Raw genomic sequence first — 21,115 nt, forward strand, 5'->3', positions numbered from 1 at the left:
TAGCTTATCGTTCTTATTCTGATAGGTTGAGAATAGCAGGACTGTGCTTCAAAGCCTTCAACCACTGTGAAGGGAATTCTTCCCTGAGGGCCTTTTAGACCAACTGTCAGCACACCCTTTTGTCTCTCCTTCTCGCACTTACGTCACCCTGTCCCTTCCGTATGGTAGGAGGGTTCCAGTCCATCACTATCATTTCACAGCACGACAGGAAGCCGTTAGGGAAGGTTAGCGGTACAGCACAGAAAAGCAAATAACCGCTCAGCAGTTTTTCATAAGAAATGAATAATCACCCCCATGAACCGACACGAAAATAAACGCATGGAACCGTTTTTCATTCGGCAAGCCCACTCGAAACAAAAAAGTTGGCAGCAGAAGGTTTCCACATCGCATTCAGCCGTTGTCCAAACGAAACAAGCCCGCTCAGTGGTTCTGGAAAGAAAAACTGCAGCACAAAGGGCTATTATCCTACGGGTACCGTGCAGCCTGCGGCTAACGCTCCCTGCCCGTAGTATAAGACTAGTGCATTCTATTTTTTGCCACGTGTGTGTGCGTGAATGAGTCACACACATCTGGACTTACTTTGCTCTTCACGGGCAGCATATTCTGTTCCGGGCTCATGTCCAGAGGCCTGGGCAAACGGTAGCTCATCTGGCTTACAGACGGCGGGGGCCCCGGGCTAACCGATGAGGTGGCTGTCTGGCTCTTCCCATGGTTGTGCCCCATTTTCTTCTCATATTTTTTTTCATCAGACCTTTGTGGTGTCTTGTTCTATGGGATATTCCAAACCTCGAGGGATCATTTCTGTACCTCCCTGAGGTGGTTTTAAGAGATTTTCCTAGTTTCCATAATTATGTGAACACTCAAACACGGAGTTGACACAATCAGATCACTGTTCGAAAAGGCGTTGAATTCTTCAAGGGTGCCGTAAGGACATCCGTTAGATCAGATGTTCTGCGAATATTTGAGGGCAGAGTCTAAAGTTATTTTCACAGTATCCATAATTCTGTGAACTACGAAATGTCAGCCAAGCCATTGTTAGACAGTGGCATCCAATATTTGAGGGTAGAGTCTAAAGTTATTTTCATAGTATCCATAATTCTGTGAACTACGAAATGTCAGCCAAGCCATTGTTAGACAATGGCATCCCTGTCCCATCCCTGAAAATAAGTTTCCTATTTGTTGGAAAAATTTACTCAAGATATGAACCATGGCAAAGCTGTGAAATGCATAACAGTGATTTTAAAAAAGTCATTAACTAGGAGACTGGCTGTTAAGGAATAAAGCTTTAATGATCCAGTGATCTGGACGCCAAGCATATTTATTGTATGTTTTTAAAGGGAGTTGTCAGTGCGTTGCCCACCATTTCAGGGTGGGACCTGCCAGTTCAGGCTGTAAAGGGATATGGGGTTATTTCCAGGCAACAGCAGGAGCGTAAATCGTATTAAATATGTGGGAGGCAGATTGAAAGGAGTGCTATCTGGTTTTGGCGGTGGAGTGTGGGTTGGAGGTTGGGTTGCAGGTGAGGGAAGGGCACTCTCTCTTAATTATGTTCAACATGGTATGACTCATCTTTTCTACCAAAGTCTGTCCAACTCCGAGACCTTCTCAAATAGCATTTATTTTGTTTTAATTAAGGTAGTAAAATATTGCTGTCGCATGCCAAGCAGACTAAATTCACACATATGTACAAGGTTTATGTATAAACTATACGCAGAAAGTAGCTATGCTCGCCAATTATTATGATCGCGGGAAAACGCATTGTACTGTACTTGTGAAAATGAGCGACTCAATGATGAAAGAGGAGCCTCCAGTGGAGGTCTACAGTAGAGAAAGTCTGTCATTAAAGCCCTGTAAGTTCTGTAATTGTCGATGAGGCTAACTGGATTAACCTTGACAAGCCATCCCTGGCTTTGCACAAAACGAGACCGGATCAAACAGTGTATCAACAAATTCTGCAGGGAGGGGGAGGATAAGTGCAATTCCTCTGTCATCGGCTCCCCAGCGAATAAACAAAACACTCAAAGCCCCTTCAACGTGACCATTGGAAGCCGCTGACAGATGGAATTTCATTTAATGGGTCCCTTTTTTAAAGGAGGGCATAAACTCAAATTGCGGCAGTCTAAACACACAGCAGCTCTTTATGAGCCACCACCCCAAGTGTAACCACCCCGAGCTCGAGATGGGGAGAGGAGCAGGGCTATCTGAGAGGTTGAAGTTCCCTCATGCCGTTCGACAAATAGGTTACTATTCCGTCTTCATGCCACCTGGTCTTACAGATCATGAGCAAACAGGTGTGGGATCTGTAAACAGATTCTCAGAGTTGACATTAAGTCGTAACTCACGGATGTAAATAACACTTCAAGCACATGGCAGTGGAGGCCATTACAGATCTCCATATTTATATACCGATTGGGCGCTACTGCCAGGGGGACCAGTTTATACGCTAGAATGTTTAGAATTAGGGGTGCTGTTTTCGTTACTGTATTTCATCATAGCTGAGACAGTGTAACATGAAGCTCTCTGAGATTATTGATGTTTGGGATAAAGTCACTACCTGCACACAGGTGAGGTAAAAATTCACAGAAACAAAATGCTGCAACAGCAACCCCCAGTGGCCAGAGTGTGGCTTAACGGGTAATTTAAATTTAACATGCCTGTATGTGAGTGTGTGTAACATGGTACATGTTATTGATCCGTTTCTCAAATTAGGTCAGGTAGGAATAACAGTTTTTACAAAGCAGCAGTAATTTGAAGAAAAGGGATTGTTATCCATCTTATGCAACAGACACTTTTAACTACAGTGCACATTATTGACCATTTACTTTTTGGCCATGCCATATTTTTCTTTACTCTTGCTTGGTCACTTAAAAGCTACAGGCTTCCTTGATTTTCACACAAATTATTGCTGGTTCACGCATAAGAGCATGTTTCCTTCAATGCCTTGCATAACCTTGTGTGTTATTTTCTGTAATTATGCAGACGTGTGCTTTCTGGAGAATACCGTGTGAATGTACTGCTTAAAGAAGTTATTTGAATTTGGAATACGAAATACATTGTATTCCGAAATAGTCATTTTTTTCATGCTAAAAGAAGCACAAATTCTGCATTCTCATTGTGCTAAAAATGGAGACAAGTGGAATAGAAAAATATATGTCTATTAAGCATTCTCATTCCTGCTCTTTACCCCTTTATACCCTCTCGTTTCATTCTGGCTTTCTCTGTCTTTGCTTTCTATTCATTACACTTCCAATCGATGGTGCCCGTTCCTATCCCCTTTCCCTACATCTTTTAAACCCGCCTTTCTCTTCTCTACCTCCCTCTATCCCTTTCTCTTTCTTTCTTCCTGTGCTGTCTTGTCCGCTCTTCTACCTTCATTTCTAATTTGTACTTTACATTTCTCTCTATTCTTTCATCCTTCCTTCCTCCTCCCTCCAGCACTGGAGCGCTGAGGTAGGTGCCATTCGTGAACAAGCCCAAGCTGGAGTGCAGTGCCCTGGTTTATTTGCATGTAGCCTGCCCCCTACTGCTGGCTTTTCAAACTGCAACCCCCACCTAGGCCTCTTATGTTGTAGGGTTAACATTACACAAGGCAAGCTGTAAGACACATAGCTCAAGAAGAGCTAAATACAAACACACATGTGGAATCCTCAGGTGTCCTTGCAGACACAACATCAGTTCACATTCACATTATTGTGTTTCAACATGTTGTTATTACATATTAATTGCTCAAACGTTTTGATTATTTCTACTTTTCGCCAGAGAAGTGCCCGCTGGCATAAGATGCCTTTGTGGCTGTGGGCAGTCAGTTATTTTCCCAGTAAAATGTTTGCATGTAACAAACGTCTCTGCTCTCTGTACTGCTTAGGTTTGTTTGCTGGTTAAATGAGTGGAGACACACTGACTCTGTTTTTGGCAGTCACTCACAGCAAACTGTATAAGCTGCATTGCTCTCTCTATATTGTGTGATATATGTGCCAATATCTGAGCCATTTGAAACTTTTTTTATTCATTGTGTTTATATTTTTAAAATATTCTTAGTATTATAAATGTTTTTGGTTAATACATTTATATTCCTTCATTAATCTCATTAGAAAATTGTTTTGTACAATATGCATAAATCTATCAAAGCAATGCAACTTTTAAACCGCACTGAACACATTTTTGCAAGTAGCAGCCAATGCCACAAGTATTTCAAAAAGCCACACCTTGCTGTTAATGACTAATGTTGCTGCACAGCCTTTAAACTAATGCATGGTGATTTTTATTGGCTTATTAACCATATAATGAATGTCTTGTCAATCATTGCTGAAATTAAATAAACAATTCAGGTGGCATAGCCTCAATGCCATTGCCTCAACATGCAACCCAACCTTCAGTATATCGATTATAACAAGAACTAAGAAGCAACTATAGTCCACCGCCCATGGATTATCTGCTTCGAGAGAGTGTGGGTTTTCACATTAATCCGTTTACAAATCACTGTCCTCAGGAGAAATTTTGTCTCCAATTTCAAGTTCATTCTGTTGTCAAATGTTGCTGTGTCAAATTTACGGAAAGATATACACGCACACGCTCACACATACGCATGAAGTGTATGTGTGTTATGTTTGTATGTGTGTGACCGAGGCAGGGAGAGAGAACAGGAGAGATTAAACTTTGTGTTTGGGGCAATTTGGATGCAGCAGGTTTGTCTTTTCAGCTATCTAGGGGTCTTCACACTGGCCCTCTGGCTTCTGTGCATCTTGCGTGTTCCATTGAGTCTCGCTCATGGCAATGCAAAGGAATGTCTTCTTTTTTGGGGTTCTTTAATTTATTGGAATCTGTGAATGATATATCACCTGTCAGGTTGACCCGCTGCCATTCTGGCTCCAGTGGCAGCTGGCTATCTGTGAAACCCAGAGTACTTTGACACCTTTGCATTTAGAATTTATCACTGTGGGGTTCACTGCAGGCGGTGATGTCTCCAGGTGGTGAAAGAAAGGTTCCTATACGACAAGCATTACAGAACACTACATATCGGTTTTTAGGTAGTATATATCACTAGCAATTTGGAATCTTGCAGACTGTTTCTTTAAATTGTACTCATGCAAGAGTCGAAAGCCAAGCCACTCACATTGGATTAGGCAATAAGAAACCTTCAGGCAGCACTCTAAATAACAATCAATGTGCTCGGTATAGCTTTCAGAAAATGATATATAATGACCTTAGGTCTTTTTTTTTACGCTTGTCTTTGAAATTGCCCTTTTGAAGTTGCGATAACATCAAGATGTTCTAGATTTGTGGTTGACTCAGTGGTACACATTTTTAAAAAAAAAGATAATGACCATTAAATCTCCTCTCTGAACAGAAGTGCATAACATGGGTCGAATGTGACATTGTACGTGACGTGGGTTGAATGTGACATTGATGGCAGATTCTTACGGAGCGTCCTCTCCCCTCTCCCACAGTCTCAGCGCCATGTGACCGACCTGTACGAAGACCTGCGAGATGGACACAACCTCATCTCCCTGCTGGAGGTCCTCTCTGGGGATACACTGGTGAGCCACACGACCTCCGACCTTCACTTGGGCTGACCTGTGCTGCTGCAGCATCCTACAGCTGACCCCGCCCTCCCCGGCCAGCGGCCTACCCACATCTCTCTCCCACCCCCCCCTTTCCCCCCGTACTGCCGTACTACTGCAGCGAGACCTAGGCTCGGATTGCAGTCTAACCCAAGCGTCCTTGCACTGAAATGCAAACACTTATGGCTTCGCTCTCGATGCTGGAACTCAATTTTTCATTTCAGTCACTGAAATGAAAAGGAGCTTTTGTGTGGGAAGTGAGAGAAATGTATTGCGTAGTTAAATGTGTTACTTGGGGTAATGGACAAAGGACGCTGTGGTTGGATTGAATCGGGGCCTATTTCTAAAATGCCTGCCTGTGGTGGTTCAGAAAAGGAAAAGAACTCAGTAACTGCAAGCTGAGCTCTTGCAGGCGGCCAAAACGATGTCTGAAACTGCCTTACATCTTCATTCATGTGCAAGCACTTGCTGTTATTTCACATAAATTGGCCGCACATTAGCCCCTATATTACTTCAGACACATTTGTTAGTCAGTTATGTGCATTATTATATCACATAAAAATATTCTCAGTTCTCCATTTCATGAGATAACCTTGGGGTGGTGGGCAATGTTTGGAAATGGGTAGCAGTAAAACACTTTCGTACCGAATTACGATAATCTCTGAATGTATGTTTGGGTGCTTGTTTTTAGCTTCCCATAGCTGCATCACCTGAATCCTGCTTAGCATTTGGTCCTCTGTGGCTTTTTAACACAATAACCCCACCTTGGCTTCCTCCTGCAAACTGTGTGCACTTGTTTGACTCCTGATTTCTTTCCTTTTCTACCCCCCTGTTTGTGGGCCCTGACCTTTCCCCTTTCCGCCTTTGCCTCCTCTCTTGCACTGCTCTTGCTGGGGGTAGCCGAGGGAGCGGGACGTTGTCAGGAACTTGCGGTTGGTGAGTGGGTCTATAACTTGGGCACCTCCTTGACATGGCATGGTTGTCTCCCAGAGGCTGGGCCATGCATGATGTCACTTCCTGTTGTCTTGTATTTTTCTTTTGGCCAGCATTGTCCTCTTTTCATGGCTGACGTGCTTACAACGGCTAAAAGTGGTGCTAACCTCTACAGCAATACTGCACTGTAATTTGACAACGACTGCAGGGGGTCAAAGAACAGATTTGCAAAATATATGGAAGTCTCTTCCACAGCTTACTGGAGCATTACTGCCTACAGTTCTAGTAGCTGAAAATGCAAAGCTATGGGAAGAGGATTCAGAAATAACCACGCAGTGGCCTGTTGTCATCGTACCTCAAAGCAAATGCACGTTAATCTGCGTCCAGTGTTCAGCTTCGCTGTGAATATCAAAAATAAGAGCCAGGTGGCATTTAATTTAACAATACGAAATTGCGGTTTAAACTGTAGATGCCACAATAGCCTTAGTTCCCAGTTTCCTTTCCACCAATAAATAAATAATCAGGCATATCTACTGAAATGTAAATCTTGCTGTGTTTCAGTGGCTACAGGAAATTCTCAAAAAACAAGCAATCTTTTTTTCCCAAGAACATCCATCTGTCTGCATTGGTGAAAACTGCATCTCGTTTAAACAAGCATCTGTTGTGATTATTGGCTGTAATCTGTGAAATTTCCGCATTGCAAACATGGTTATTAATTCATGTACAGTGAAGTCAGCTTTGCGCCTATATAGTATTACATGATCCCAGTGCCAGCATTGCTGTCTACTTCTTGTGGTCATAGTTTAGGACTGCAATAATATTCCATGGAACCAAAAACTGTTCTTTCATGGTTCCCGCTACTGACTGAAGGTAGGAGTTTTGCGCTCACCTCACCGGTTGGTTTCTCAGCGCTGCTTTGTCGCCTGTCGGAAGGGTCCCCATTACAGTAGCGTAGCTAACCTCCCTCTCTTTTTCCACAGCCCCGTGAGAAAGGACGAATGCGCTTCCACAAACTTCAGAATGTACAGATAGCACTGGACTTCCTGAAACACCGGCAGGTAAGACACAGGCAGAACTGTGGTATTGGCACAACCTTTTTTCCCACAAGCTTACAGTACAATACAAGCTTACTGATTTACAGAGAGGAAGAAGGCTTATTACAAGTGTAGAGAGAAGTGACTTTACTGGATCTTCCATAGTGCTTCCATAAGCTAGCACATAATGTCAGATAAAGAAGTTAATTAACTGAGTATGGGTTTTATAGTTTTAGATGATATCCAAGCTGCCGGAATCCAGTGAGACTGATGTTAATTATATTGGAAACTTGAACATTGACCAAAACAAATCACGTACAGGTGTATGCGTGTTTGTTTGTAGGTCTTCCCTTGTACTGTCTACTGTTCCAGATGTGTGTGGTCTTACCACCTTAGATATTTTAGATAATCTAAAGGATGACTTGGATAACTGAATTTCCTGTTTTACGATTTACTCTGAAATTGCTTGACTCGTCACATAAGCGGTAGTTGAGGTCAGAATCATGTTTTTGCTAATAGTGCTGCTTATCTTTGGGTGATTCTCTTCACAATTCTTTACAACAGGTTAAGCTGGTGAATATCAGGAATGATGACATCGCCGATGGGAATCCCAAGCTGACCTTGGGGTTGATATGGACCATCATCCTTCACTTCCAGGTGTCAGCCGCTGTCAGTGTTTGGTTTCCATCCCATTCCACTCCTTTCCTCTCTGCTTGGCTCCAATCCGATCCAATTCTTCTCCATTCAAAGCTCCATTCCACTCCAGTTCTGCTCAAATGGGTTCTGGTCTGCTCCGGTTCCACTTCCAGATTTATCATCTCCTGCTGCAGTCCAGCTGTTGAGATGTTTGCTGCACTGGCATAAATGCACTGGCACTTATTTCCTTTCTCATTTTGAGCATTTTGTGAAATAACGCAAACATTTATTTTAAGTAGTCTGATATGAGTCAGTAAGCCCACTTTGTTCTACCAAGCTTCCCCCAGACAAGAAAGCTGTTCACTCATTAAGAGCTTTCTAGCATGGAAAAAGGAAGAAACCAGGCTTATTTCAATCACAGTAGTGCTTTGGAGCGGAGATTTGAATCTGGGACGGCGTCCATTTTGTTGGTCATGTGAGTCATTATTTCCCAAGAGCAGAGAGGAGGGTGTGGTTGGGGTGGTGATTCAGAGACAACAATTATATACAATTTATCGTAGCACTTCAAAAAATATCGGTCTTAACAAGTGTTTTAGTTTTGTTGTGAGACTTAAAACTTTTTCTCTCAAGTAGAAAATAATATCTTATTTTAAGTTACTTTTTGCTTAACAAGTGACATTTTCTCACTCTTGTATTTCTTAGCAAAAAAGTAATAGAAATACAATTTTAAGTCTAAATTAATACTTTTTTTAAGACTAAAATACTTGTTGAGACTGACTTATTTTTATTTTTTTTGCTGTGTGGGATAAACTTGTATCTTACTGGGTCTCTTGGGCTCATTTCCTTGGATTTGTTAAAGGTTGCATCACATAACAGTACTTGTGAAGCCAGTCCTGCAGATCAAATTGTAAAGTCACTGAAGAGTTAAGTTTCTCTGATAGGAAACGAAAATCTCTCGTTTTCCCCAAAAAGAAAAACTGTAAGAGGGTGGTTCCCCGATGAGTCACAGTCTACACGCACACACGTGCACCGGAACGTGCACATATGCACGTACAAATGTACATGGACACGTGCACACACACACACACTTGCACACACACACACACACACAGATCCAGGCGCACCCACACACGCCCACAGTGCTGTGTGGGTCCTGGGGATTGGTGCCATGGCTTTCATTCTCTGCCCCCATCACACGCTTTGAGACTGAAAGCAGCCTCTTAACAGAACAAGCGGACCACAGAGCCGGACACATTGCAGAGTGCTAGAGGGAAACCCCTGAGATGACTCACTCGTCCCTCTCCCCCACCACCCGCAGTTAAAAAACAGCCCCTTACAGAAAGCGCGGTTTGTTCTCATGGAAGAGCTCCCTCGTGCTTCTTTTGGAAGGCAGAGGGTGGGGTGGCTGGCATGGAGTGGCTCTGTACCGCCACCGCCCCGCAGACTCCCTGGCACCAGGCAGTTCTGCAGGACCAGGTCCATCCGCCGGGCCCTTGCTTTTGTGAAGAACCCGAATGCTGCAATTAAAACACAGCTCCTCATTCAATCCTTGAACAAAGAATTTGGTGCCTGCCCATGCATCCATGTATGGATTTAGTCCAATAGCAAAGAGCCTGACCAACCAATCTGCAATCCCACACGCAATCCTGCAAGCCCACACACATAGATCCAGTAGAGTTTCAGAGGCCACTGATTGCGGGAAGTGAACAGTTGACAGAGTCATAGACTTTTCTGTTCATTTCAGTTCAATTAGTGTTTTCAGTTCCCTTCGGCAGGGTTCTTGCCAATGTTGCTCAAGGCCCAGCTTTGACGAGTTTTCAGGCAGTGATAGAACCCTATAATTGCAGTGCTGCACATCTGCAGTTACCAAAGGTCAGCTTGATTCCCTTTATTGCCTTCTTTTTCGTTTTCAATAAAAATGGATTCATCATGACTCACATCAGGAAAGTCATAAAATGGAATTAAATGTCCTGGCAGGCCCCGCTGACGTACAGAAAGAGGCCTTCAATTGTGAACAGGAAAGTCTTCCCATTTTAGGACAGGGGTCTGCTCGAGATAACGCCCTCTGGTGGTCGTTTCTAATCAACACCACCGAGTATACACATACCATTATAACGCACTGCTACACCAAAACACTGAAAATCAACAACAAAAAAGCAACATTATCCTCATCACTAACAACAGGCTTCCTCTTGCCGCCATCTTGCCATCCAGATCTCAGATATCCAGGTGAACGGGCAGTCGGACGACATGACTGCCAAGGAGAAGCTGCTGCTGTGGTCCCAGCGCATGGCCGAGGGCTTCCAGGGCATCCGCTGCGACAACTTCACCACCAGCTGGAGGGATGGAAAACTCTTCAACGCTGTCATCCACAAACACCAGTAAGCTCCCCCAGTGATATCATCAGTATTAGTGCACGGTTCCCATAGCAAACATGGCAGAAATTAGATATTTAAATTGGTTTGGTTTGATTTTGCTGTATAATTTGATGACGGTTATTGTTAGAAACTCTGTTCTGTCATTCCTACATGTATTTTGCATGTTACAGCACATTACGGTAGTCAAACTTTGCTTGACAGATGGGGGCAGGAATGTGACATCACCATATTTCTGACAAACTGTCTTCTGTCAGACTGGTACTGACATGCTGGTGCTAATTAATCTCTTTTTTCTTTTAAAAACTGCAATGAAAGTATGCATGCCCACAAGCATGTGTAGTGAAGGTGTCATATTGCACCATATGTCTAAAAGGCTGCATTTGAATATGATCATATAAAAATAACATGGAAAAAGCTTTTACTATAAAAAGTTATAGAAGTGCTTTCTAAGCCCATAATTACATGCACTGTAGTACACAGAAGCATATTAACAGACCTTATTAAGTACATTAATCTCCAAGGAAAATTTCACCACAATTTGCTCAATCTGTAAGTTGTAACTTGTCTTGGTTTGGATCTGTGCCAAATATAGCTTTTTTGTTATGGATTGAACTATTAGTTTCCCTGTCCTCTGGTGCAATGACTTTGCAGGAGTTCAGCATTGAAACAGTGCATATATACTGGAGAGTGCATGTGCCAAAGACTGCTGTCCAGAATGGAATGGGCCTATAATTACAGCTATGTGTTCTGAGGGTTATGGAATAAAGGGAGAATATGATATAAATATTTATCAAACAAGGATATTAAAAGTCCTTAAATTCAGGTTTCAAAATCTGCAGTTGACGGGCCGGCACTCTGTACCAAAACCTTGTATAGCTGTACAGAAATTCAAGGTCATTGGTTGAAAATTGGTTCTAATTGCCACAGCGTTTCAAGTGTGTTCACAGAGAAGGGTAGGATAAACAGTGTTGTGGTTTGAGCGTGTTTGTTGCTTTTCCTCTCTTTGACGGTTAGAAGTCCGAAATTACCTATTGTACCTTTAACTTAAAAGCTCAGGGACAGAGTAAGTTAAAAGGTCTCAATTACAGCAGAACAATTAATACATCTCCTTGTAAGACTTGAAGCCAAGAAGGTCATTGTTATGTTCACACCAAGGTGGTTAAATATTTGAACATTGCTTTTACTTTGAAATGAATCATGCTCTTTGGACACATAATTTCCAAATATATATCGGCGTGAAACAAAGTAGCCACATCTACGACTTTACAAAAGTTTCCCTAGGTTATGTTATGTACCCATTTATGCATTTCACTGTAGTGCCTTTTTTAACCACAAGGATATGTTTGTTTGCTTAGCCAAGAGGACAAGCAAGAATAAAGACTTATGTTGTCATCAAACTCGTTGTCTTGGAGAAAATTAGAGAACACTTAGTTTCACATATATTCTTGTGCGGACAAACAGTCGATAAAAACTCAGTTTGGGGGATTTCGGCTCCTGACTGGACTTGTTTTTGACTTTGGAAGACGTTTTGGAACGTTTTCTCAGGAGAAGACTCGTTCAATAAAATTCAGAAAGAAAAATAGGCGGCGCTCAGGGCATAAAATGCCTGAGAAGGGCGTTGCCCCGTAATCAAGAGAGAGGCATAGATTAAGAACATTTTCATAGTACATCATAGTACATCATTATATTCTTATCTGTGATTTCTCTCCCAGAGTATTTGATAATATTTCATTGCATCGGTCTCTTGAAATAAAAATGATTAAATAAAGAAAAGCTGAATTGCTCGGCACACACTGGGCACAGCAAACCTTGCAGGAGCTGAGCAAAACAAAGCAAAGCAAAGTCCATTCTCTGGGTTCTGCTTTTCCGAAACAACCTCAGACGTGTTTTTAAATCATGAAATGTGAAACAAGAGATGGGCGGAGAGGGAGAAAGCAAAAGGTTTGTCTGCAAGGCGTGGCAAATGGCAACAAGTCATTAGAAGGAGAGAAAGAGATGTCCCGAGGGCGTGCGTTTGAAACTCTAGCGTGTACCTGCGAAGCACAGGTACGCCCAACTATCTGCGCCAGGCTCACAGAGAGAGAGGCTTGGGTCCGTCTGCCAGGAAAAGCAACACCCACAGGACTCAACGAAGAGGCTTTCATACGGAGGGAAAGACTGAGGAGGACACGGTCACACCAGCGCTCGCTCTCTCCCAGGAACCTAGGAACGCTTCACATTTTTATCCTTTTCCTTTTTATCCTTATGTACACTTAGTTGTATCATTTTTCTTTACTTTTTCTCTCTTTTTTCTGTCGTGGCTTGTATTTTGGAATCTTAATTATCTAGGCTTCGCTTTGTGGTTTCACTTTTGGAAATGGAGTCCACATAGGCCTGTTGTAGGATATTTTTCTCCTTTTCTGAGCTTGGATCGAAGTCAGGTGGAAAATAAAATATTCACAAAAGGAATGCTGGTGCAAAGTCTGAACCTGCAGCTGAGATATTATTGGAATTTCTGGCTATACATTGCAAGAACTGAGGATTTTCGGGAACGGTAGTCATACTGAAAGATCTCTGGTTGCAACGTGGGTTTGGATAAAGAAAGCAGGATTATCCCCTGAAACCACCAGGGGTCATCCCATAAAGAGTGCCTGTGAAACTCTGAAGCTGAAACTCTCTGCACTGAAGAAAAACTTGAAGCAAAGAACCTAGTTCAGTCTATGGAAGCCCTCAAGGTTGAGTTGGAGACCTGCATGTTTCAGCGGGCTGATTCTCATCGGAATAACTAAAGTATGTACTTAACCAGAAGGGATTAGGAAGGTCCATCACCTGTTTATACCCACCCATTCCGCCTCTGGAGGACTCCTTCCCAGCATCCACCATGCTCCTGAGCCTGAAGAAGAAGCTGAAGCCAAAGAGACGGCGGACCATCTCTGGCGGCAGCACCAGGGGCTCAGTCGCCGACCTCCAGGACCGTGTGGTCATGCAGTGCGAGGACGTGCCGTCGGAGAGCGACTCCGGGCGCGGCTCTGGGAGCCCCGGGGCCCGTTCCAGCGGGTACTCCCATAGTGGGGACGCGGAGTCCAGCTGGGCTAGCTCCCAGAGCACCCACAGTGCTCGGGGCCCCCAGGCCACCCAGTACGGGGAGAGGTCCGGCAGCCCCGTCCAGCGCGGGAGGCACCTGTCCTTACAGGAGACCACCATGAGCGACATGACCATACACAGGATTGCTGAAGACTCCTTCCCTGTCTTATCCACCCTGCGCATTAGGCACATGTATGGGTCCCCCTAACTACTTTTCATTGCAGTGTAACTTGGGTATGAAGTCATATTTTAGATCCATCAGTCTTAAAATACCAGCTTAACTCTGTGTTTTAGTGTAAAGTTCGTAGAGCTCTTTAAAGAGCAAGATATAGGCAGTAGCCCTATGCTTGATTTGCTCCATCAGAGATGAGGTTATTGGATAGTATCTTCAGGTTTAGCCTTGGCAACACATAGGAAGAATTTTGCTTGTACGTGCATGCACTTTGGCCAAGTTCATTTTTCCTCTGAGGTTCCATTTGGCCGGCAGCATGTAGGCAAGGTTAGGGTGGGAGCAGAGGGTGCAGTTACTCTCTTTGTTTCCCTCCAGGACTTTGTGTAGTGTTGGAAGACACTCGTGTTTCTGACACTATGTGCCACATTCCTTTGGTTTATGTCAGTCAGCTTCACCTAGCCTCTGGGAAGGAGTAGCAGATGTTATGATTTGTGGATCTCACACAGGTGGTCTGGAAGATGAAAATCAGCGTTGTGGTGGCTTCTCCCATTCCCTTTTAAAACCAAACTATCTGGCCCATATAACAGCATTTGTTTGCCATTTGCCAAGAAAATGTGTTTGTTTTGGACTGGTACTGGGGTAACATCAGGACATGTTGTGTCTCATGACTCAAGGATATGCTTATTTGGCGTGTTAAAATTGCACGTCTGTCACCAAACATCTTGTAAAAATGGGTGGAGCTTTTTGAAGACACAGAAACAGACAAGTTGAAACACCGTGTATTGTGTTTCTCATTCAGTCTGGCACAAAAAAACACACACTGTTTGTCATCACATTTGAGAAATCATCAGTATATTTCCATTTGGCCTATTTTATGTTCTAAAAGGGGTTTCTCCTGTGTGATTCATATCCATCTGGACAAAAGGAATGTGCTGTCTGGCTCTATAATAATATCTTTGAAATTCCACAGCTCAAGGATGTATTGTTGGTCCATATGATTTTCCTTCAGCAAATGCCTGATCCAGGATCAGCATGCTTACTCATGCCATAATGTGAAAAACAGCTGAAACTGACCTGAGGTAATCGATGTCTGACCTTTGCCCATATGTCTTGCGTGTGTGCTCCATAGGCCCAAGCTCATTGACATGACCAGGGTGTATCAGCAGACCAACCTGGAGAATCTGGAGCAGGCTTTCAGTGTGGCGGAGAAGGACCTGGGGGTCACACGGCTGCTGGATCCGGAGGGTGAGAGGGCATTTGTGCCTCTGTCCGCCATGTTCTTGACACAGCTGCCACCCTTTAATGCACATAACCTTGTGTGACTCTTTTTTCCACTGATTACAATCTTACAGTTTGTTACTTTATTTGACTGTATATACACAGAGACATGTAGCAACAAGGAGGTGGAGGGACACACCTACATCCCACACCATTCTTCTCCCTTTGAATTATATCCTTGTATCTGCTATAGCTCTTGTTTTCCAGCCTTCATGAAACTCTGCCATATATTTTGTGCAGAGGGATATCTCAGGGGGATTGCTCTTTATAATTATGCAGCAATGTTGTTTTTTGGTATGCTGGTATAATGGAGAAAAAAGCCTCTAAGACTCACCTCTTAAGACACTTATTAAATTCACGACTTCTGTTTACACAACTCAACCAAAACCCATTGTGTACAGTAAAGTGTGTGGGCCATTTATGCACTTTTGAGATCTCGAGAGAGAAACATCATTGTGACCACATCTCATTTTTTTGGTCACTGTCAAGTAGTGACTAAGACTATAAAAGCTTCTAGGTGTCATTCAGAATTCAGTGAAGATGGTTAATCTCATCATGAAGATTTAGCTCTTCCTATACAAACAAGTTTACCATCTGGAGACATTTTGTACACCTCGTATCTGTTCTCTCAGAGCCAAACGGGTACAAATGCTTGTCATGTGGTACCTTTTTTGCTTTATGTTCATTTCAGGGTATATTTGGGAGATCTATTCCTCCAAGAAGTTAAATTTGCCTTCGTTGTACCTTTAGTTCTGAGAGTGTGGGGGAAAAGGTACACATCATTGATGTTTCCCTCCGAGTTGAGGGAAGAATGAAATAATTTGAATTTCTCATCACAAAAAAGCAGAAGAGCTTCAGGTTGTCTTGCTTAGATTCCTACAGTGTCTTGGGACAACATGGCCCTAATTGATGCATCTTTAAGTCATTTTCTGGTCCTTTCCCATTGCTTTCAAAGAACCTAAAGTACCTAAAAAGGACCACTGTTTGACCTGATGCTGTAATCAGGTTCTGATGGTGAGACAGAAAGACTTCTTTAGAGTGTGAACACGCTTTCCTTGACCAAGACTTGATTCAATTTATTTATCACATCAATTGGTAGTCTGCTTATTGATACCGGGTTTCCCATGACTTTTGGCTGAATACCCAAAAGCCTGTTTCCGTGTTTGCTGTCTGACTCTGTCTAACGGTGTTTGTTTGGTATGTGAGTTTATATGTACCTCAGCAGTTATACCATATGTCTCTCACCGCAGTTGTTTTTTTTTCTTTCCATCCCCTTAAATACCACCATGGGCAAAAATAACATGTTGGATATCTGCAAATCAAAGGCTAATGAATGTTTGCTTGTTTATTTGTCCAGATGTGGACGTGCCCCACCCAGACGAGAAGTCCATCATCACTTATGTCTCCTCCCTGTACGACGCCATGCCGCGCGTGCCTGGCGTGCCGGACGCTATCGCGGCCAATGTGAGTTCCAGCGCATGCGACACAGCAGATAGACAATGGCAAAATGGATGCGATGGGTCAAAGGTTTCATATGTGTGTGAAATTTTTGGATGAGGGTGAGATTCAAGGTAAATGTGAGAAAGGTTACACAAATGTGGCCAATTTGACGTGAGTGTAAGAGATTTCAGATGTGTTCGAGAAATTTGAGATGGATGTGAGGTGGGTCGACATGAGGTTGATAGATGTAAGATGATAGGTGTGGTATTTGTTTCATTGGTGATGTTCTGGACAGTGGTAAGACTAACAAATGCTGTACAGGTGGGTGGCAGTGAGTAATACAGCACTGCACAGGAGACAGTTATGCATGTTATTCCCGCTATACAGTCGTCATAGAATGCTAAAGCAGCTAGCGGCAGTGGAAACCAACAGCAATTCAACTGTCTTGCAGTTCCATTTAATATGGCATATTAAATGTAATATTCATTTATTTTAAAATACTTCTCTGAGACCTCTCTCCACTTCCTGATTCACTACCTGTAAATACAAATACCTTATCATAGACATAGGCATCTCCAGACATACAGTAGTCTAATCAAATAATCAAATAAATAAAACAATCCGTCAATGAGTTTTCCAAGGCAGTGGTCTTTTGTTGACATCGGTATGCAAATTAAGGTTACCTATGTTGCCAAATTCAAATGAATGTGTGGGTTAGTTTGCTGTGGTCATGCTTAGAAACGATCACAAGACCCATGACCGTCCCACTGGACCTGAAAAAACTGCAGCGAGTTAGGGAGTTGTGTAAGCCGTTTCTGTTTTTTTTTCATCAGATGTTGTATCCATGGCCCCTAAATGCCTAAATTAAGACGCTATTTAAAAAGCTGGACTCAGTCCAGTTCTCACGGGCAGATTTTTGCTTGGAGACAGCAAGGCTCCCAAGCAGCATATAGGGTCAATGGAATAACTTACTAGTTATTTTATACCAATTTAATTTCTTTCTTGGATTTCTTCGTTGTACGTTGTACTTGGATTTCTTGTACGTCGCTCTGGATAAGAGCATCTGCTAAATGCTTTGTAATGTAATGTAATGAAAAAATTAACCTTAGTGAAACCTAGATCGTTTAAATCCATACTTAGTTTTTTTATATCGACTGATTGGAGTACTGTCCAGGGAAAATAAGTCAAGAGATGCATGCGCACACAGCAACACACTAGTTCAAGGTGCTGACTTGCAACTGTGAAAGAAAGAGATTTGCACACTTGATATAATGCACCAAGATTAACGTTTTGTTCCAGCAACTGTGTCAACATTTTGGCTACAGCAAGCCTTCATCACAACAAAAGGTTTTTTGTTCTGATGAAGGCTGGTTATCGCCAAAAGGTTAAAACCGTTTCTGGATTAAAACTTTCACAGGGAAAATAAGTAATCCGTTGCTTTCAATTTACGGTCATATCAGTGGCATCTACAAACTTCACACCACATCGGTAGACACATGGCTCTGGTCGTGTTCAGAAAGCCCTATCTTTGCAACCTCGTCCTCTTACCCTCAGTCGTAGACTGTCTGTTAAAGCCCTGGTTGTCTATGACCTATGGCTGAACATTCCCTGCATTCCCCTCCCACCTCCACACAGTATCAGTCTGGCCCCCGGATCACTGGGAGGGGGTTAGTAGCAACACAATCCCAGGGCTGTGACACCTAATTGAGAGAGGGTGGTATGTGAGTTAGCCAGTTAGCGTCGGAGGCTCACTCCTCCTGTCTTTTGTTAAAATCGGCGTTTGTCCCCGCTGTTACTCAGGAGCTGGAGCTGCGCTGGCAGGAATACTACGAGATCGTCACCCTGCTGCTCCAGTGGATCAGACACCATGTTATCGTCTTCGAGGAGAGGAGATTCCCCACCAGCTACGAGGAGATCGAGGTGAGCCCTCAATGGCGTCTCACGCCCCTTCGGTTTTTAATCAGGCCATCCTTTCTGCCTGCCCTCCGCCATGATATGCGCAAAACAAAATGGAGCTTTAGCATGCTCATTCATGCAAGCCCCTCCTTGTTTGCCATTGTTCGTTTTTAGTGTCAGGAGTTTATGTGGATTTGCTTACTCATGCGGTGCAAGAAGCAAGCATCGGGCTGTATAGTCTGCGTATAGTCTTTATGGTACAATTTTGAAGATGGAGTGATGAAAAATTCAGGTTTGTATTGAACTCTGTTCATATCGGTGTTTGCTTTTTTTGGCAGGATGTTCAGTTGAGTTTTTGAGCAAACAAAGTTTGTGTTTCTGGTGTCTAGGGAACCGATCAAACTCGGTCACGTTTTTTAAAAGCCATTGGAGTTGGTCTGCATTGGAGATTTGCTGCACATCACATTGATGTATCTCAAAGGAAATCTTGCCTTTCTGTAGCTGATCAAAGAGAGGGGAAATGCTTTTGTACAGCAGGGGAGATGGTATTGTCTCCTGACAGGGTGTGGCACAGGGCTGAACCCTAGCTGGGTGTGGCCACATTTTAGAAACATTTCCAGAAAATACGGCCGGAGAATGGCATTTATTCTGCTAATCCTTTGGGAAAACCTTGCCCAGACACTCCCTTGTTGGATGGCACATGAGAAGAGGTTGTTGTGTAGCTGTGTTTGCTTAAACAAGAAATTCAGAATACTTGGTGATTGGTAAATGGTCTGCAGTTATATAGCGCCTTTGTTCAAAGCGCTGTACAATTGATGCTACTCATTCACCCATTCACACACACACTCACATGCCAATGACGATTGGCTGCCATGCTAGGTACCAACCAGCTCGTCACGAGCAATTAGGGGTTAGGTGTCTTGCTTTGCACTCACATTTAGCAAGCAGAATTTGTCTATTCATCCATCATTTTGCTATATTTGTGCCAGCATTGATTTGTTTTCAACTAGCTTACAAAGGCAGTGTTTTCAGTTTCACTCTAGACTAATCGACATATGAACATTTTCTGTGTTTTTTTTAATGATGTTTTTATTTGCCATTGGAAACGCAACATGTTAATTATTGTTAACAAAGCAGTGAAAACGACAGAATTTTCCCATGGTTTAAGTACTGTAGAGAAGGACTTTAATAGACAACATGTGAAAGGCTATGACTGACACACACGCAACATTTAAATGCAATAAGGATGGTTCAGAGCTGCTTGCTACGTACAGAATGGTACAAGAATTAATGGTAAACTCGTCTACTTTTTGAAATTCTGTCATTACTGTGATGCCCCTAACACCATATAAGTTCAGTGACCCTAAAGGACTGAATTACAGGAAATCATATTTAAAGAAAAACCTCAAGAATAGTTATCCAAAATAACAGGCTCAATCTTCCTTTTAACGTGTTTAATGGCCAGAGTCCATTATGAAAGCCTGGGCTTGTCTGATCAATGTATTATCACCCTTCAGATTCTCTGGCGCCAGTTCCTGAAGTTCAAAGAGACCGAACTCCCAGCAAAGGAATCGGACAAGAACCGCTCCAAGCACATTTACAAGTCCTTTGAGGTGAGAAAGCTGTTTATCAGGCACTGGTCGTCTTTGATACTGAAGATATCATTGAAACATGAAACTGTGGACAGATGTCTTCAAAGCTCACAATCTTGTGTTCCCTCCTGTAGGGTGCGGTCCAGGCTGGTCAGGTCAAAGTTCCCCCAGGATACCACCCCATCGACGTCGAGAAAGAATGGGGGCGGCTGCACGTGGCTATTCTGGAAAGAGAGAGGCTGCTCAGGGTAGAGTTTGAGAGGTATGTTGGCTGTGTTGTATTATGAAAGGCAGGAACAAAATTCCTCTCTGACTGCCTTTTCAATTTCATGTCACACAGAGCCTGCATTATGCATGACCGCCATTACACAGAACATCATAGTAGTTTTCTGTTTGCTGAAACGCAGCTTCCATGTCAGTCTGTGCCCTTTCTGTGCGAATATCAGAAATGGAGAACGCTCCGAGCAGTCTTTGGAATTCTTTGCAAAGCCTGCCGATTCTGATCAAAATCTCAATACTTTTTTTACCTTTTTAATAGCTAAATGAACTCTTGTTTTGTATAATGAAAGCTCTGGTGCATGAGGGTTGTTCTGCCTCATTGTTGAGGTGCCTATAAAGTGCTCTTAGGTCTGAGTACATTCACTGTATGCAGTATACTGTATATAATATTATTTTAAGTAGATATTACTGTTATAAGAGGACCTGAAAAGGCATTTCATGACAATTATGTACTAGTTGTGTTGCTTGCTTGGTTTTTGAATGTGTATTATCTTGATTTGTGGTTATTTGTCATGGCTGCAAACACTTTGCAGTAGACTGACATGGCTTAAACAGTTTCAACAACAGGGCCACTGTTGCCTGTCTCTGATATCTGTGACAGTAATTTCTCTGGCAGGGACCCACTAGCTTTGCAAAAGTAGCCGGCAAACAACTCTAGCCTTGCAAAGGCGAGTGAAAGCTTGGTATTGCTATGAGTTTATGCTCAAGCAGAATACCAGATGTAGTGATCCATGCACACCCCTCGCATAAGCAAACATAACACAAGCTGTCAGATAGACAATTCACTTCCATTTTCTGCTCTTTCCACATTTCTGAATGGCCAGCTGAGTTGGGAACATTTTTATGAACTTAT

General features: G+C 42.9%; 1 protein-coding gene across 20 annotated transcripts in view; it reads left to right on the forward strand.

Annotated features, from left to right (window-relative positions):
• LOC133122821 (plectin-like) overlaps nucleotides 1-21,115 on the forward strand; it is a 190,058-nt gene that overhangs the window by 141,577 nt on the left and 27,366 nt on the right. For 10 of the 20 annotated variants that reach the window (XM_061233100.1, XM_061233142.1, XM_061233032.1 and 7 more), the window contains 11 exons: nucleotides 3,436-3,450; nucleotides 5,448-5,537; nucleotides 6,462-6,497; nucleotides 7,475-7,552; nucleotides 8,093-8,185; nucleotides 10,379-10,545; nucleotides 14,907-15,022; nucleotides 16,413-16,519; nucleotides 18,296-18,415; nucleotides 19,909-20,004; nucleotides 20,118-20,245. In XM_061233100.1, the coding sequence (XP_061089084.1) occupies nucleotides 3,436-3,450; nucleotides 5,448-5,537; nucleotides 6,462-6,497; nucleotides 7,475-7,552; nucleotides 8,093-8,185; nucleotides 10,379-10,545; nucleotides 14,907-15,022; nucleotides 16,413-16,519; nucleotides 18,296-18,415; nucleotides 19,909-20,004; nucleotides 20,118-20,245 (1,046 nt within the window). The remainder of the gene's footprint in view (nucleotides 1-3,435; nucleotides 3,451-5,447; nucleotides 5,538-6,461; nucleotides 6,498-7,474; nucleotides 7,553-8,092; nucleotides 8,186-10,378; nucleotides 10,546-14,906; nucleotides 15,023-16,412; nucleotides 16,520-18,295; nucleotides 18,416-19,908; nucleotides 20,005-20,117; nucleotides 20,246-21,115) is intronic. The other 10 variants (XM_061233108.1, XM_061233151.1, XM_061233051.1 and 7 more) reach the window with 3 other exon arrangements.

The sequence above is a fragment of the Conger conger genome, chromosome 1, assembly GCF_963514075.1.
Source record: "Conger conger chromosome 1, fConCon1.1, whole genome shotgun sequence".
Classification (NCBI taxonomy): Eukaryota; Metazoa; Chordata; class Actinopteri; order Anguilliformes; family Congridae; genus Conger; species Conger conger.